Here is an 18259-nt window from a genome sequence, read left to right as displayed (position 1 = left end):
GGTCAAAAAAAGAAAAAAAGCCATGCAATCCTGCTTTATTCTCATGGAAACTGGGAGATTTGTTGCATACAGAACACTGGACATCCTCACTGCTTTAGCTCCCTAGTTTATTCCTAGTTTCGGAAGAACCAAGAATCTGCAATATTCATAGGAACCCACCACCAGTGGTCACAGCTGCCTGTGACTTACAAGTGATTTATGGAAGATTTATGGTGGGGGCCACTGCAAAACCTCACATTTGTCACCTTCTGATGCCCACACATCTTCCCCTCTCCATTTCTAGAGGGGCAATCATGCCTCTCCTTCTCTTTCACCTTCCAAATCTAATGCAAGCATCTCTCCTCAGTAGAACTGAATCCCAAGCAAACCTGGCAAGGAGTTCTGAAAAATGTGGTCCCCAGGGTTTAGCTCCTCTGATAAAGAGGAGAACAGAGAAAGGAATGGAGATAAATGTTGATTACAAAAACACCAGTGCTGTTTTTTAATTTTTTTGTTTTTTGTTTTTTGTTTGTTTTTGCTGATGAGGTTGAATATTTTCCCTAGATTTGCTTACTGGGTTTTCCATTTTGTGGTAAACAATGAAGAAGCTGTTGTTTTACAAAGTTCCGTTTTTGCAGAGAGAAAAAAGTCAATGTTAAGTGTGGACTTGTGATTTATATATACCTCAGTTGCCCCTTTTGAAAACAATTTAGACTAACTCCTCAAGCTAGTAATAGACACCACCATTCCTGCAACAACCAAGTACCAAGTCCACTAAACCAGGAGGAGAATCATTGCTCCTAGATACTGAGAAATTACTGGGAGCCAGTGCCCCACATGCTAATCATATGGCATCTTTTTATGGTGAAGGGACAAGTTTAATATTTTTTATATACTTCCTTGTGCATTTTTCCTCCTCACAGTAGTCCAGTCCTTCCTGTGCAGCTCTGTCCCTTATCAAAGATGGAGCCTAAGACTTGTTGCCTCAATGAGGGGGCCAAAGGGATTCCAGCCAAAACAAAGAAGACCATCTGCTCAGAAGACAGTTGAGGTTAGGAAAGTCCCTACAGAAAGAAAGAAGGGGGTGTCTTCCCTATGATTTGATGAGGGTGGCAAGTAAGGGGGAGGAAGAGCAGGAGTTGAGATGCTAGGGTCCTGGCAACCATACCCTGGGGTCAAAACTCTGGGGTGTGGTGAGAATGGCGTATACAAACCCCAAGTGTATTTAGAAATCCTAGGGAAGAAGGGATTTGACCTGGCTTCTTAGGGTGTCCAGGAACCTTCCTAGGGTGCCATAGACCACACAAGGGGCCATGTTCAACCTGACATCTGAGCAACAGATCAGAAATAGTGAGGGAACTGAATGTCTCCAGAAACTTGCAACCATGGTTAACCCTAGGGAACATAATATTAGGGAGCCCTATGAAGGAGACTTTAAATTGTGTGAATTTTGAACCCCATGGATGCCTGTGGTAAATTACAAAAATATATATAATTCTTTACCCCCTCCCTGTATCCATGCCCTTTGCGATCTGATTTTGCAGCTCCTCTTATTAAGAGGTGAAGTCTATTTTCCATCCCTTGAATCTGGTCTGGTCTTGTGACTTCCTTTGGCCAAAAGAATGTGGCAGAAGTGACACTGTACCTTAGAACTTCTGCTCTTTCTCAAAACTGTCCCTCTCAACTGCACAAGCCCAGACTAGCCTCCTGGAGAATGAGCGACCATATGGAGGAAAACTGAGGTGGCCCAGGCAACAGTCAGCCAACCCCAGTAGCAAAGCAGTTTAGCCAACCTGATGCAGATCTCGAATGCATGGCAATACCAGTCAAAAATCAGCAGAGATATGAAGAACAATGGAGCTGAGCCCAGATGAAATTATCAACCCACAGAATCACAAGTTAAATAAATGGTTATTGTTTTAAGTCACAACATTTTTGGTATGATTTGTTACTCAGAAGTAGCTAACCAATACAATGCCTTACCTATTAAAATAAATTAAACTAATTTTAAAAAACTTGAGAATGAAAGAAATAGCTGAGAATGGAATTCACACAGATAAGTGGCTGATTCAAAAGTTCCCCTGTGAGGATGACATGGAGGTCCTGAGGGTCTGGTGGAATTTTCTAGGCCTGTGATCTGTTCAAAGAGGTTCCAATAGATGGGCCACCTCAACAGGAGAACAAGTAGAGGAAGCAATGCAATTTAGCAGTGGTGCCAATGAAAGGTCCCAAAGGCCATACAGGACCAGCCACACCTTGACAGACCCAGTGAAAAGTGCTCAGGGATGAAACTAGACCAACCTCCAAGACAGACCCAGACCCCAAGACAGTGTTCAAACCCAAGGCCCACTATTCTACCCCAGAAAGAAACTTCAGCTTCCTCTGCACCCAGGACCATCTGCATTAGGAAAGAAGAAGGGAAGCACTGAAAACTTGAGCTTCTTTTATTTTCTAGAAAAGACTGAGTTAACCTAAGAGAGAATGATGGCAGCATATACAGTGCTTACTCCACCCCATACTTGCAAGCATATTTTTATTTTTATTTTACGGATCAGTGATTGTCCTGGGGTCACACAGCCAGATCCGTGTAAAGCCAAGATTTGAATCCAAACAGTGCAGCTAAAGAGGCTGTCAGACCTGGAAAAGCCTGGAATTAATTAGCACACTTAATCTTTTCCTTCCTGATAGGTAGCATGATGGGGCGGGGGCGGGTCCCAAGGAAGTTTAGATCAATTACAGAAAATTAAGGTGCCACAAAACACAGATTTTTGCACAGTCCAAGTGTGTTACATTTGGACCCCAGAAAATGGAGGTTTAGAAAGTTGCCCAAGATTACACAATTAGGAAGAGAGTGTGTGTCACCCTGCAATGTTAAAAGGAGACCTCTGGGAAGCTTGCTTTATAATAAATCCTTCTTAAGCAAATATCACCTCCTCTATTTCCTACATATTATGAATAATGATGGCTAATATGTTTAGCCTTTACATTATGCTAAGCCCTCACACACATGTATCATTCCTGCAACACCTTTCTTAGGAAGGGATTGTTACTGTCCCCATTTTGCAAATGAGGCAACAAAGGCTCAAAGATGACAAGTGACTTTGAAATGTCACACAGCCAGGAAGAGGCAGACCTGATTCTTGATCCAAAGTCAGGCTGACTTGAGGGCACACTATGACAGCCATGCTCATCTCCCTTCCAGCATGCCAAGGACAGGGTCTGGAAAAGGTCAAGTCTTTGACAGAGTGATTACAGGAACTACTGCTCAGACACGAAAGCCGGAAACTTCTTCACCCAGCTTCTTCCTCTTACACCAGCAGCCTTGTCTTGCTGTAGTGAAAATATTTCCCCAAGTAGCCTTGGCCATGAGAAGCAGAAAAAGCCTTGCCCAGAGATCTCACTTCAGACTCCAACACCGATCAGAGAACGGAATGGTGGCCAGTCTAGGAGACCACGGGAGGCACACTTTGCCCCCAGTGATGCCCACCCCTACCCGCCTGGCTCATTCATCTCCCCGCTCCTGGCTGCTGGCACTGCTCCTTGTCCTCTGGGGTGAGTAGGATCTGGGACAGAACAGGATCCACCCCTGGCTGATCCCACAGAGAGGTGCCAGGAGGGGCTTGACCCCACCAAAGTGGAGGGGGAGGGGAGAGCTGAGAACTTTCCTGATCCCAGCAGAGTGCAGACCAAGTGTTGAGAGAAGCAGAACTTCTTGGGCAGCACAGGGATGTTAAGCTCCCAGGCTCTGGGCTCATACCGCCGGGTTCTGGCTCAGACACTTGTATGCCTATCTACAAAGAACTGCTCTTTGGGGCCTTTCTCTAGGGGTACTGTATTAAATATAAAAATGGTGAGGCTCAGCCCAGGACCAGCTACATAATTTGCCCAGCCTTGTGAAAAATAAAAGTACAGGTCCTTTGTTCAAAAAGTATTAAGAGCTGCAATGAACATTTTGGTACATGACTCTTTGAATTATGGTTTTCTCAAGATATATGACTCAGCCATAAAAAGAAACGAAATTGAGATATTTGTAGTGAGGTGGATGGACCTAGAGTCTGTCATACAGAGTGAAGTAAGTCAGAAAGAGAAAAACAAATACTGTATGCTAACACATATATATGGAATCTAAGGAAAAAAATAATTAAATAAAAAATTAAAATAAATAAATAAAAGGGCATGAAGAACCTAGGGGTAAGACGGGAATAAAGACACAGACCTACTAGAGAATGGACTTGAGGACATGGGGAGGGGGAAGGGTAAGCTGTGACAATGTGAGAGAGTGGCATGGACATATATATCCACTACCAAACGTAAAATAGATAGCTAGTGGGAAGCAGCCGCATAGCACAGGGAGATCAGCTCGGTGCTTTGTGACCACCTAGAGGGGTGGGATAGGGAGGGTGGGAGAGAGGGAGACGCAAGAGGGAAGAGATATGGGAACATATGTATATGTATAACTGATTCACTTTGTTATAAAGCAGAAACTAACACACCATTGTAAAGCAATTATACTCCAATAAAGACGTTAAAAAAAAAGTATTAAGAATTTTAAGACAGCAGCAGTAGAGCATTAAGGCAAGCATGAGGCCTGTCTAAGCTTTGGGCCCTGTGCACCGATACAAATCAAACATCCATGAGCCAAAATGCAACTAATCCTGGGACCCACCTCTTTGTTTGGAGGATTCAATGAGATAATGCCTGTAAATACCTGGCACGATGTAAAAATTTAATAACTGTTGGCTATTATTATCATACCCATGTCTCCTCTAAGTCAGGATCAGGCTGATTTAGCTCCTGAGTTTTGGGCCTTCTGGGTACAACTCACCCTCTGAGCCCAGAACCCTCTGAGCCACCAGACAAGATGCATGGCTATCAGTGGGCTCATTCCACCACCTGCCCATGTGGGTCTCTGCCCCAAGCCCTACTGAGGTCCAGATTCTGTTCATCACACCTAGGGTCCTCCAGAATTGTCACCCCCAAGAGAGGCCCCAGTGGGACCCTGGTGTGGAGTCAGACCTGGATGCTCCCTCGTTCACTGGCTGTGACTTGGGGCACCACTTCTCTTCTTCCAGCTGGTTTTCTCGAGGAAAATGTGAATCGTAATTCTTATTAACTCGTTTCACAAAGACTTTTGAGTGTCCATTACATGTTAGGCACTAGGGTAGGAAATCATATATCTAAACTAATCGGGATAAAATATATTCAAAATATTTTTGAAAAATGTTGATTTCTATCATGCTTCCAAAAGGGAACCCCTCAATAGGAATCATGAAAAACAAGAGCATGCAGATGGAAAATGGGTGGAAAGAAATCCCAGAGCTGTGAGAAAGGGAATGGTCCAGCCCCACAGCTAAGGTAGAGACAAAGCACCGAGGACAATTCCCAAAGTCCATGTGACAACATAGAAGGAGAATCAAGAAAGGGAGAGAGAGAGGGGTGTGGGGCACAGGGCCTTATTCCAGGCTCCAGTTTCCTCCCTGCTATTTCACTTTCCCAGACTCACCCCAACTGGGATAAGAATCATGAGACTTTCTGAGCCCTCATCTCCTCCCACTGCCTCTACTCCATTAGTTCTCCCTTTCTCATCACACACAGAAGCTTCATCTTTATAAATTTTTTAACAGCTTTATTGAGGTATAATTGACATACAATAAACTGTACATATTTAAGGTGTACAATTTGACAAGTTTTGTGGGCATTGGACATTTCACACTTGTAAACTTATCACCAAGATAATCAAGTTGAGGAATACCTCAAACACCCATAAAAGTTTCCTTGTGATTCACCCTTTCCACTCCTCCTCCTCCCCAGGCAACAGCTTATCTGCTTTCCATCACGATAGAGTAGTCTGCAATTTCTAGAACTTTATACAACAGACATCATACAGTATATACTCCTGTTTGCCTGGCTTCTTTTACTCATTGTAATTATTCTGAGATTCATTCATATTGTTGCACATATCAATAGTCATTTCTTTTCATTTCTAGCTACCTTATGGATAAACCAGTTTGTTTTTCCACTAACCTATTGACAGACATTTGGGTTGTTCGCAGTTTGGGGCTATTACAAATAAAGCATCTTTGAACATTCATATAAAAGTCTTTGTGTGGACACATGCTTTCATTTCTCTTGGGAAAATACTTAAGAATAAAATGACTGGATCATATGGTAGGTGATTGTTTAACTTTTTAAGACACTGCCGAAGTGTTTTCCAAAGTGGTTGTACCACTTTACATTTTCATCATCAATGTAGGAGGATAACATTTCCCCCACATCCTTGCCAACACTTGGTATAGTCAGCCTTTTCAATTTTAGTCATTCTAAAAGGTGTGTGGTGATATCTGTTTGTAGTTTTAATTTGCATTTCCCTAATGTGTAATGATGTTGAATATCTTTCACGTGCATTTTTTTGATGAGGGTCGGTTCAACTCCCATTTTTAAATTGTGTTTCTTATTATTAAGTTTTGAGAATTCTTTGTATATTCTGGTTACAAACCTTTTATCAGATGTATGCTTTGCAAAGATTTGTTCCTACTCTGTGGCTTATCTTTTCTTCTTTCACAAGTGTCTTTTGAACTCCTTTTAAGAGTTCTTAATTTTTATTTATCAACTTGTTCTTTTATTGATCAAGATTTTGGTGTTGTATCTAAATATATGGTAGAATTCACCAGTGAAGCTATCTGGACTTGGAGTTTTCTTTGTGAGAAGGTTTTTAAAACAAATTAAATGTTTTAAATAGATAGAAACATCTATTTATCTCTTCTTGAGGTAGCTTTCGTAGTTTGTGATTTTCAAGAAATTTGTTTGTGTTGTTAAGTATATATAGCCATGAAACTTGTTAATAACAATGCCTAATTATCCTTTTAATACCTGTAAAACTGTACTGGTGTCACCTCTCTCATTCCTGATACCTATCTATGGGTCTCACACTCTCTCTCTCTTTCTCTTTCTCTCGCTCTCCTTCTCTCCTCATTCAGAAGGGCTAGAGATGTATTAGTTTTAATGATCTTCTCAAAGATTTTATTCTTGTTGATTTTCTCTATTGTTTTTGGTTTTCTACTTTATTGATTTTCACTCAGATCCTTGTAGTTTCCTTTCTTTTATTTACTTTTGATTTAATTTGCTCCTTTTTTCTACTTTAAGATGAAACTACGGTCATTCATTTAAGTCTTTTCTTCTTTCCTAAATAAGCATTTAATGCTAAAATATCCACCAGCTTAAGCAACATGCCACAAACTTTAATGCTGTGTTTTCGTTTTCATTCAGATCAAAATACTTCCTAATTACCCTTTTATTTTGTCTTTGACTCATGTATTAGTTTTCAAACATCTGAAGTTTTCGTGGCATCTGTCTGTTACTGATTCTACTAATTTAATTCCATTGTGGTCAAAGTTCATGCTTTTCATGACTTGAATTCTTTTAAATTTATTGAGACTTTTTTATGACTTAGAACATGCTCTATCTTTGTAAATGTTCCTTGTACAATTGAAAGTAACTGTATATCCTGCTATTTGGGGATATAATTTTCTGTAAATATCAATTAGACTAATTTGTTGATAGTATTTTTAAATCTTCTGTATTCTTTCTGATTTTCTGCCTATTTGTTCTATCAACTATTGAAATAAGGATATTGAAATCTCAGACTGTAACTGTGGATTTGTCTGTTTCTCCCTGCAGTTCTGTTGGGTTTTGCTTCATATACTTTCAAGTTCTGTTATTAGGTGCATAAATGCTTGGGGGTTTTATGTCTTCTTGATTATTTTACCCCTTTATCATTGTCAAATGGCATTCTTTATTCCTGGAGATATTTTTTGCTCCAAAATCTACTTTATCTGATATTAATATAGTCACTCCAGCTTTTGATTAGTGTTACTATGATACATCTTTTTCCATCATTCTTCTTTTAACATATTTGCATCTTTATATTTACAGTGGAGTTCTTGTAGGCAACATGTAGTTGGATATTACTTTTTTGTCCAATCTGACAATCTCTAACTTTTACAGGGAATATTTAGACCATTTACATTTAAAGTAATCTTTGATATGATTAGGTCTAAATCTATTACTTTCCTATTTGTTCTACTTGTTCTTTGTTCCCTTTTTCCTCTTTTTCTGTTTTCATTTGGTAATTTAATATTTTTATAATGTTATTTTCTCTCCTTTATTGGCTTATTAGCTATAACTTTATTTTGAAGTTTAGTGGTTGTTTTAGGGTTTATAATATACCTCTGTAATTTATCAACATCTACCTTAAGTGATATCATACCATTTCACATATAGTTTAAGAACCTTATGATGGTATACTAACATTCTCCCCACACCAGCCTTTATTCTATTATTGCCTTAACTTTACCTACACATGCATTATAAGCCTCACAATAGAATGTTACTATATTTTACTATTTTGGGACCTTGCTTTCTAGATTTGCTAGGTGGGACCAGAGCACCTCTCTCTAGGTAGAGTACTCCCTTCTGTGTAGTCTACCCTTTGCCCTGTCGATCATGAGGTTTTCCAGTATTACTGGTGGGAGCAGGCATTATTCTCAGCCCTGTGCTGAGTGATGGGCACAGTTTAGCACATCCATGTGAGGAAACTACCTGAGGCCAGGGGAAGAACGACTAGAAAGAATTAGAGAGAACAAGGTCTGACTGACTCAAATAATGGTGTTTGGGGGTGGGTGTTTGCTGAACTTCCTGGAACTAAGGATAAACGAAATTCCTAGGATTGAATGTGGGGTGTCACTTGGTCACAGTTATGAGGCAGTTCTTAGTGGCTAATGGTGCATGCCTAGCTGAAGATGAGGGGAAATTAATTTAGAATTCCACAACCCTTCCCTAGATCCTGTTAGAAGGGAATGTTTGCTTCATTCTACTCCCCTACCTCACTCCCAACTGAGAAACACCGCGATACAAACTTAAGTCTTGGAATGAGACCAAGTTATTCCCAAGGCCTGATGGAAGCACAGATGAAGGGAAACTTGAGGCACAAAGCTGATGACCTGTAGTGAGCAGAATCTTGAGGCAGTTTATCTGAGTCCAAATCCTGGCCATGACACCTACTGAATGCATGGTGCCCCTCAGGTTTCCGCACCTCCTTGAATATTAGTTTTCTCTCAGAAATGGAGAACCTCACAGAGCTCTTGGAGGGAGTACCTGAGTTGCTGTTCATAACCCAGGTGTAGAAGAACTTCCATTGGGAGGGCTTGGCCTTCCTTCTCTGTGCCCAGTCTCAAGCCAAACTCAATAGTTCAACCTATCTTCTTCTTATAAGGTCACCAGTTATATTTGGGTTAAGACCCACCTATGTGACCTAATTTTAACTTAATCACCTATTTAAAGACCCTATCTCCAAATGGAATCTCATTCTGAGGTACTGGGAGTTAGGACTTCAGTATATGAATTTGTGGGGGAGAAAAATTCAGCTCAATTAGCAGTGATCCTAGGAAAGCTACCTAACTCTTTCTGGGTTCTCAGTGTCTTCTATTGTAAGATGGGGATGATGCTGCCAACCTCTAAGGAGTGTTGGAGGAATAAATGAGATAATACATGCATTGCCTGGCACATGGTGAGCACTCAAGTGCCATCTATTACTCATAAGTAATCCATTTAATAGCCCTGCTCTCTCTCTCTCTCTCTCCAGCCAGCTGCCTCATCTCCTCTTTTACTTCCCTCTCCAACAACACCCCTCAAGTGTTCTAAGCAATTGTTCTTGACCAGCTGAGGGCTGGTTTATGTTAAGTTTGCCTCTTAGGGCTCCAAGTCCCTCCAGCCCAGCACAAGGCCTTTCTTCCTCTGTTGCAGGAGCTTCTGAGCAGAGCAAGGGGGGTAAATGGCAGGTCCTGCAGCCTGAAGGCCCCATGTTGGTGGCAGAAGGTGAGACACTCCTGCTGAGGTGTACAGTAGTCGGCTCCTGCACTGATGGCATGATAAAATGGGTCAAGGTGAGCAACCAGGACCAGCAGGAAATTTATAACTTCAAACATGGCTTCTTCCCCGGGGTAATGCCCATGATCCAGAAGACACTGGAACCACTTAATTGCGACTATTCCATCTATATCCACAATGTCACCGCGAAACATGCTGGAAGCTACCACTGTGTGAGACTTGATGGCTTGAATGAGCACTCAGGAAAGAAGCTGGACGAGGGCACCTCTGTGCTTGTGAAGAGTGAGTATCAGGCCCTGCAGGTCATAGCATTCTGCTCTGATCTGTCTCCCTGCATCTGTCACCTTTATCCACAATCATGCTGCACACACAAAATCTCAGTGGCATATAACAATTAGTATGTCTCACTCACACATTTACAGGCAGCTGGAGTGGTTCTGTTCTACATGTCTCATTCCAGGGCCCAGAAGTTTGGCCAGAGTACATATTTCTCATGGAGATGGCAGAAGCACAAGAGGGCAAGTCCCAACACCCTAAGCACATTTCAAGCTTCTACTCATATAACATCTGCTAACAGCCCATTGGCTAAAGCAAGTCACATGGCTAAGATCAAAGTTAAGAGACAAGGAAGTGTACCTGGCCACCATGAATCCACAGCAAGAGTATGGATGTGCCACACTATCAGAGGAGAGTCAAGAACTGGGGCTGATCATTTAATCCCCAAATAACCAGTCATACTATCTATAAGTCCACCATTGGTGACCTGGACACCCAAATCCTGGGTCAGTAGAAATGTGTTCTTAAATTAGTCACTTCAGCTCTCTCTCCTTCAAGTGCTTAACTTGCAAAATAGGCAACAAAATTCCTACTTCAAGGGATATTCAGGTGATGAAATAGAAGAATTGATGTTTGTGAAACCCCCGTAAACCGTTGACATGGAGGGTATCCATGTATGTGTGGTGGGGTGGGGAGGGGGGTTCATTTTAACTTAATGCAAGCATTTCAGGAAGTCTTCTCTTACTCCTTCCAAGCCTCTCTTAGTCTTGCAGTCCTCTGGGTTTCCAACCTCAGGGGGATTTTCTGGACCATCTCCACCCCCAGACTGAGAACTTCTCCAGGGCAGGACATTTGTAGGTCTTAGCAAGCTTCCTTTTCCCCAATCCTAGCATCAGCACATAGTAGGTACTGAGAATCCCTTTACTGAGTGAATCAATTAGTGAATAACAAGGGAATGTGGGAGGGAGTGACTGAGTGAAGAAAACAGGGGAAGCAAAGGGAGGGTAGATATGAGGGAGGAAATGATTGGACTACGGAGGGAGAGAGGGAACAACAAAGTCCTCTCTTTGGCTGCAGGAGCTGGGGACCCAGAGCCAGACCTCTGGATCATCCAACCCCAGGAGTTGGTGTTGGCAACCACTGGAGACACTGTCTTCCTGAACTGCACGGTGCTTGGAGATGGTCCCCCCGGACCCATCAGGTGGTTTCGGGGAGCTGGTCTGAGCCGGGAGGCCATTTACAACTTTAGAGGTATCTCCTACCCCAATGTGACAGCGGTCCGGGCTTCCAACAATGATTTCAGCATTCTTCTGCATGGCATCTCCACTGAGCATTCAGGCACTTATTACTGTGTAAAGTTTCAGAGGAAACCCAACAGGCAATACCTATCTGGACAGGGCACCAGGCTGAGAGTCAAAGGTGAGACAGGTGGTTTAGGAGATGTTGGGGGAGAGGGAGAGGTGGTCCACAAGGAAAATTTCATCATGTCCCAAACAAGCTAGCTCTTCTTAGCCTCAAGGCCTTTACATAAGCTATTCCCTCTGCCTGGAATGCTTTCTCCTTTTCTACGGAGAACTTCTACTCATCCTTCAAGGCCCAGCACAAATAGCCCCTCCTTTGTGAAACCTTCTCCTTCTCCCAGGCAGAGTTAATTTATCCCCATTCTGAGCTCCACAGAACATTTTATAGACTGTTAATGATTCAACAAATATCTATTGCATGCCTGTTGACTACTCTACACTGTACTAGGTGCTGCAGACACTGCAATGAAGCAAGCATTGTCCCTACCCCAGAGAGGCTCATGCAGTTCTAACTACAGGGCTTGACTTCTAGCCCCCATCCCGGGCAGAAACTGGCAGACTCATCTCAGGGACCCCAGCTCCTAACACAGGGACTCAAGAAGTAGAGTGATAGAAAGAAAGGGGAGTGTGAGACCACTTTTCTCCCTTGCAGCAAAGCACACTTCTCTCCAAGAGTCAGAATTCACCAATGAACGTGCAGCCAAGGTATTTCCATCAGGTGAGTGTACCTATCTCCAGTGGCGTTAACCAGGCTCCCACAGGTAAGTGGGGCCAGAGATGGCTTGGCCATGGGAAAGGTGCAGTCCCAGACTTCTAGGGCCCTTTTGCCACTAAGACAGTTCCCAGGACTCCATCTCAGCTGCAGAACCAGAACCCAGAGAACCACATTAAAGCTCAGTCAAAGGAAGGACTTTCTAACAGTCAGTGCTAACTGTTCAGTGGGCAGTCTTGCTTACGAGGTGGTGAGCTCCCCGTGATTCAGAGCAAGGCTGCACTATGAAGCTGTGCTTAACAGTGCTGAAGAACATGGCTTTGTAGCCAGGCTTCCTGGATTGAGCCCCTTTCTAGCTGTGAGATTATGGACAAGTTGCCTTACTCCTTGAATCTCTGGTGCCCTGCTCTGTGATCTAGGGGGAAGAAGGGAGATAAGAAACAGAGAACCTACCTCATGGGGTTATGTACAGATCCAATGGGGCCACATGTGTCAAGTGCCCAGAACTGTGCCTGTCACATCACCTCAAGGTACACTCAAGGGCACTTGATAACTGGGGCGAACTTGGAATAGAGGTGACCAGGTTAGCTTCCCTGATGCTCAGCCCTGTTCCTGCCATTCTTGGGAGCCAAACCACTTGGTCCCATCACTACTTTGACACATGTAGACCTGAGCAAATCACTTCCCCACTCTGGATCTGTCTCCTTATCTATACAAGCTGGATTGCTATCCTACCTTGCAAGATTAGTTTGAGGATTATATAAGGCAATTAGGAAGTGCTTAGCTCAGGGCCTGAGACAGAGGACCTGAGCAGTCTATAACGAAAGCAATTTTCTATTGTTATCAGAGGTCAGAGATGCTGTCAAGATGATTAAAGGTATAGGTAGGATATTGGGAAAAGGCTCTTCGAGCCTGGGACAGGGGTATGGGAGGTCTTTGATCTCTTCCAGGGTAAAAAGGATGAGGCCCCAGAGGTTATACAGAAGTTTGACCCAACTCCAGCATAGAGGCACTGAGGTGTGGGCTGTTGGGGGCTCAGCTGGGATCCTTCCTGAGCTTTCCTCTGTGTCCCCCAGGCCTCCTGTCTGTGCTCACTCTTGTGGTCCTGGGACTGAAAGCTGTGACCTTGGCTGCAGTCCTGCTGGCCCTGGCTGCCCACCGGAGGAATCCTTGACAAGAAGATGTCAAAAATTCAGGCCCAGCAGCTGTGCTCATCTTGGCATGGGGCATGGGGTATGGATGACTGGTCAGCCCTAGAGTGGGTCCTCTAAGAGAGGGCCAGGGACTCCCCAATCATTCCTCTGCCTCCAATTCCAGCCTCCAGTTGCCCTCAGGCCTCATGACGAACTCCAGATTCCCTACACCCGATTTCCTTTCACCTGGCGAAATTCCCCATTTGGCACTGGGCTCCCCTCTGACTTGCCTTCCTCTCTCTTCTCAGCCTGTTCAAGCCCTCCTTGTTCTTCAAGACCTTGCCCAGGTCTCTCCTTGAGGCCCTTGCTCCTGATGTAGGCCCTTCTGGAGGGCTTGCCCCCTTGCTCCCCACTCCACATTTTCTCTTCCTTCAAGATGCAACTCAGAGTCTTTCCCAGAAGGTTTCCCTGAGTGTCTCTGAGCCCAACCAGACCACCTGCGCCCCTCCATCTACATCCTTCCTTCCTCCTTTCCTGCCTTCTTTCCTTCTCCACTGTGGCTGACTTGGGTGGCTGTAACAGTTAGAATGCAGGTTTGGCAACTTTAACAAAACTCTTAAATAACAGTGGCTCAAATCAGAAGAAAGTTGGTTTCTTTAGTAATATTCCAGTATAAGCCGGCCAGGCAATTCGGGACTCCCTGGTATTGAGACCCAGGATTCCTTGATCTTGTTGCTACCAGGTCCATATCCCAGGCAGAAAGACCAGGGAAAGAAGTAGTGAAGGGGAGAATGACACTTCCCTTCAAGGTCACAGCTGGGAATTTGTCCACATCACCTCTAACTGGCTGGAATGTGGTCACATGGTCACACCTAGCTGCAAGGAAGGCTAGGAAATGTAGTCTTTATTCTAGCAAGGTGCGCCCAGCTAAAAGCTGTCACTAGAGAATCAGAGAGTAAACATCAGTAGATAACCAGTGATCTCCACCTCTGTGGCATAGACACAGTTTCTTACTTGTTCCGTGGGACACCTGAATTCAATTCCCAGATGAAATGGCATCTCTTTATACCTCCACCTCCACTAGGGCAGCATAATGGAGGGCAGTAGTTCTCAAGAAGAGAATACTTTGCCCCCCCAGGGGGTATGTGGCAATGTCTAGAGACATTTTTGATTGTCACAACTTGGGGGGTACCATTGTCATCTAGGGGGTAGAGGTCAGGGATGCCGCTAATTATCCTACAATGCACAGGGCATACCCCACAACGGAGAGTTATCTGGCCCAATGTATCCGTAGTACCGAAGTTGAGGAACCCTGATGTAGGGGAAAGCACGCATTCCTTGGAGTCAGACATGCCCGATTTCTAATCCTGAAGCCCCCACTCCCTCCCTGACCACCATTAGTAACTAACTGCACCTCTTGGAACGTCGAGGACAATCACGTGGACTCTCTGCACTGTATAAGAAGCAATTCAATTCAACATCCACTGAGGGCTTACTATGTGCTATGTGCTCTGTGTACACTCAGTGCATGCAAACTCCCTTTCCTCTTTCCACACAAACATTTATTAGCACCTATTAGGTAGGGAAGTGGATTAGTCTGGATGTTTTTCATCATAACAAACAGAAAAGCAGCTGGAATAATACTAAGTCTAAGGGGCCATTAATTTAGTCTGAGTGTTTTGTGCCAGTTTCAGCATATCGATAACCAGTGTTGTGGTTGGACTGGCCCTTGTGGTTGGTATTATGAGTGCAAGATGCCCTTCAGTGATACCCATCAGGGAACTTTGAAGAAACAGAGGCTTATTACTTTACAAGACCTGGAATTTACACAGCATTCCTGGGGCCACACAGTGAGGTCACAGGGAAAGAGAAAGAGAGAGAGAGAGAGAGAGACAGCACCTGGGGTTCTGTTTTATTGGGGTTGATGATTTTGTGGGCTCACTCTTTATTGGTAAATTTAAAACTTAAGAGTGGGAATTTAAAGCCCAGGAAGAAGAAGAAAAAAAAAACAACTGGGAGCTCAAATGATCAGTTACTGAAAACAAACAAGATCTCGAAAACAAAGGAAGCTCTATGGGGGAAGATGGCCTGACTCTATCTAGCCCTGTGGCTGGCAATGTTTTTATTCAAGATAAACACATTGAAGGGGATGCCTCTTTGAAATGAACGCCTCAACAATCAAAACTTAAATCAGATAATCGTGTTACAAAAAAGGAAAAAGAAACAAGTGTCAAGGTTTACACTGAACTGAGAATTGAATAAATCATTGAATTACCAGATATCAGAAGAAAGGGTAGATACAATACATTGAATAATGTCTCCCACAAAAGATATCCAAGTCATAATCCTTGGAACCTGTTAATGTTACCTTATATGGCAAAAAGGACTTTGCAGATGTGATTAAAGATCTATAAATGGAACAGTGGTCCTGAATTATTCAGGTGGGCCCTAAATGCAATCACAAGTGTCCTGATGAGAGAGAGACAGAGGGAGATTCCACCCAGAGGAGGAGGAGAAAGCAATGTGACCACAAAGGCAGAGATGGGAGTGATGCGGCCACAAGCTAAACAATGCTGGCAGCCACAAGAAGCTGGAAGAAGCAAGGAGCAGATTCTCCCCAGTGTCTCTGGAGGGAGCATGGCCCTCTAACACCTTGATTTCAGCCCAGTGATACTGATTTCATACTCTGGCCTCCAGAAATAGGAGAGAATAAATTTCTGTTGTTTCATGCCATCAGATTTGTGGTAATGTGTTACAGCAGCCATGGGAAACGAATAGCATGGAACTGGGCCTCTGAAATAACTGGAGGTGGTTGCCTTCTCTGCCCCTGAAAATCTCCTCACCTGACAGGGTCCTGCAGAGTCTGCTCCCTGCAACACACATCCCCATCTTATCTCCCAACACCACCCTTTAAACTGACTCCACTCTGGCACCCACATGGGCCTTGGCCACACACATTCCCTAATTCAGCCAAGTCTCTACATAACTGTTTCCTTCAAGAAGCCTCCCGAGATCACCCCCTCCACCGCGACATCTTCCTCCTTCTCATTTCCCATTTGCACCTTAAGTTTTCTTCTCAGCACTTACTGCTACGTGTACGTGTGAGTGCGTGTGTATTTATTTCCTTGATGATTATTAGTTGTCCCCACTAGAATTTGAGCTCACTGAGGGCAGGAACCTAACTTTTCACTATTGCAGCCCCTTACATTCCGACATAAAAAGTAGTTGAAGGCTGACAACATGCCAGGCAGGTGATGGAAGGTGGAACTAGAGAGTGGGACCGGGGTAAGGCCAGGATGGGAACAAAGGTGTGGATGAAATTGGAGGGGACTGGGATGAAACTTGGGGAGGAAGTGAGCTTTGAAGGGTGGGGGAGCATGTAGTACTGGGAGTGGGGTTATGGGAGAAAGGGGTGGGGCTGGGTGGGTCAGGAGCAGGTGGTGGTGCATCTTCAAGTTTGGGGGGAGCCTGGAGCTGGTAGTGGTTGTGGGACTTGGGGGTGGAGGCGGGGCGGGGGGAGGTGGGTGGAGGGAGGGGCTAGAGGTAGGAAGGTGGCAGGGCCTTCAGCACCACCCCTCACCCAGTTTTGTTAAGGATATTTAGATAAATGTTATGAAAATGTAGTTTCAACTTCACACCCGCACATTCCCTTCTAATCAAATTGTGGCCCTAAATACCTCCAGTCAGATCATCTGGAGCTGCGTCCAGAAACCAGCCATGGAAGCAGAGTCCTATAGGCCAAAGAGAGACAGGGGTGGTGTAGTGGTTGGGAACACAAGGCTCATATCTGAGATGCCTGGATTCAAACTCATTTAGGAATCTAGGGTTCCCCATTTATAAAATGGAAATGATAATAGAACTCACTTCATAGAGTTGTCATGAGGATGAGTAAGTTAGTGTATTTAAGTTTCTTTTAAGAGTGTCTGGGGGCTTCCCTGTGGCGCAGTGGTTGAGAGTCCGCCTGCCTATGCAGGGGACACGGGTTCGTGGCCCAGTCCAGGAAGATCCCACATGCCGCAGAGCGGCTGGGCCCGTGAGCCATGGCCACTGAGCCTGCGCGTCCGGAGCCTGTGCTCCGCAACGAGAGAGGCCATGACAGTGAGAGGCCTGCGTACCACAAAAAAAAAAAAAGTGTCTGGGACATAGTAAGTGTTCAATAAACATTAGCTATCAGGTAGTGTTACAGGGGAAGGATACCCAGAGGCCTCTGGAGGAGGGGCCAGGGATGCCCTGGCATAAGAAAGTGTTTTCCCAGGGGCACAAAAGTGAAGAGAGGTGACAGCTGGAACCAGGGACTCATATACTAGTTGAGGAGCTGCATCATGGGGAGCGGATCACCTTCAGACCTTTAAGCTGGGGCAAGTCATCAGTCAGTTTCCAGGGTGGAAAGACCTTGCTTTCCCCTGAGCATGAGCGTAGTGTAGAGTGAGCCCCCAGGCTCTTGGACTTTCTGGGAAGTTGGAGGGCATCTGGGGTGGACACAGCAATGAAGGGGGAAGGAACTGGGAACCAGGGCTGGTGCTGGATGCCCTGCAATGGAAAGGAGATAGTTGCACCACAAAAAACGGTCATTCCTCCCACACATCCCACCAGGACCTAGTGCAGCTGAAAGCCTGCTCTTAATAAAGTGAACCTAGACCCTAATTCATTTAACATATAAACTTAAAAGTATTTTTTTGCACGGTTTTGATATATACCAAATTTCCTAGGAATGCAACTGCTGTGTCCATCAAGGGAAGACTGAACTTTGTGTTGTTCATAATCTTACTGAGGCTTTTTTTGAAACCATTTTGAAAAATTACATCACCCACAGCAGCACACTAACAACATTTTTAATCAACCATAATACAGCCCTGTACGTAGAGGCCAGCATGTAACTGCTTCATTTTGCTTTGTACTGTTCTTATACCTGAGGATTGAAATACAGATCATTTTACCCCAATTACTATCCTTTCTTTTCTCCAGTTAGGGCA

The 18259-nt window shown here is 44.2% G+C and overlaps 1 protein-coding gene across 1 annotated transcript; it reads left to right on the top strand.

Annotated features, from left to right (window-relative positions):
- Positions 1-3410: 3410 nt before the first annotated feature.
- Positions 3411-13396, top strand: LOC132437620 (signal-regulatory protein beta-2-like). The gene is given in 5 exon segments (XM_060030966.1): positions 3411-3531; positions 9781-10146; positions 11218-11559; positions 12094-12159; positions 13230-13396. Coding segments are annotated over 5 exon segments (1062 nt in total).
- The last annotated feature ends 4863 nt before the right edge of the window (positions 13397-18259 follow it).

Source organism: Delphinus delphis, chromosome 15, assembly GCF_949987515.2.
Source record: "Delphinus delphis chromosome 15, mDelDel1.2, whole genome shotgun sequence".
In the NCBI taxonomy this organism is placed as follows: Eukaryota; Metazoa; Chordata; class Mammalia; order Artiodactyla; family Delphinidae; genus Delphinus; species Delphinus delphis.
Note: the sequence above shows the minus strand (reverse complement) of the source record. Positions and strands in the feature narration are given on the sequence as shown.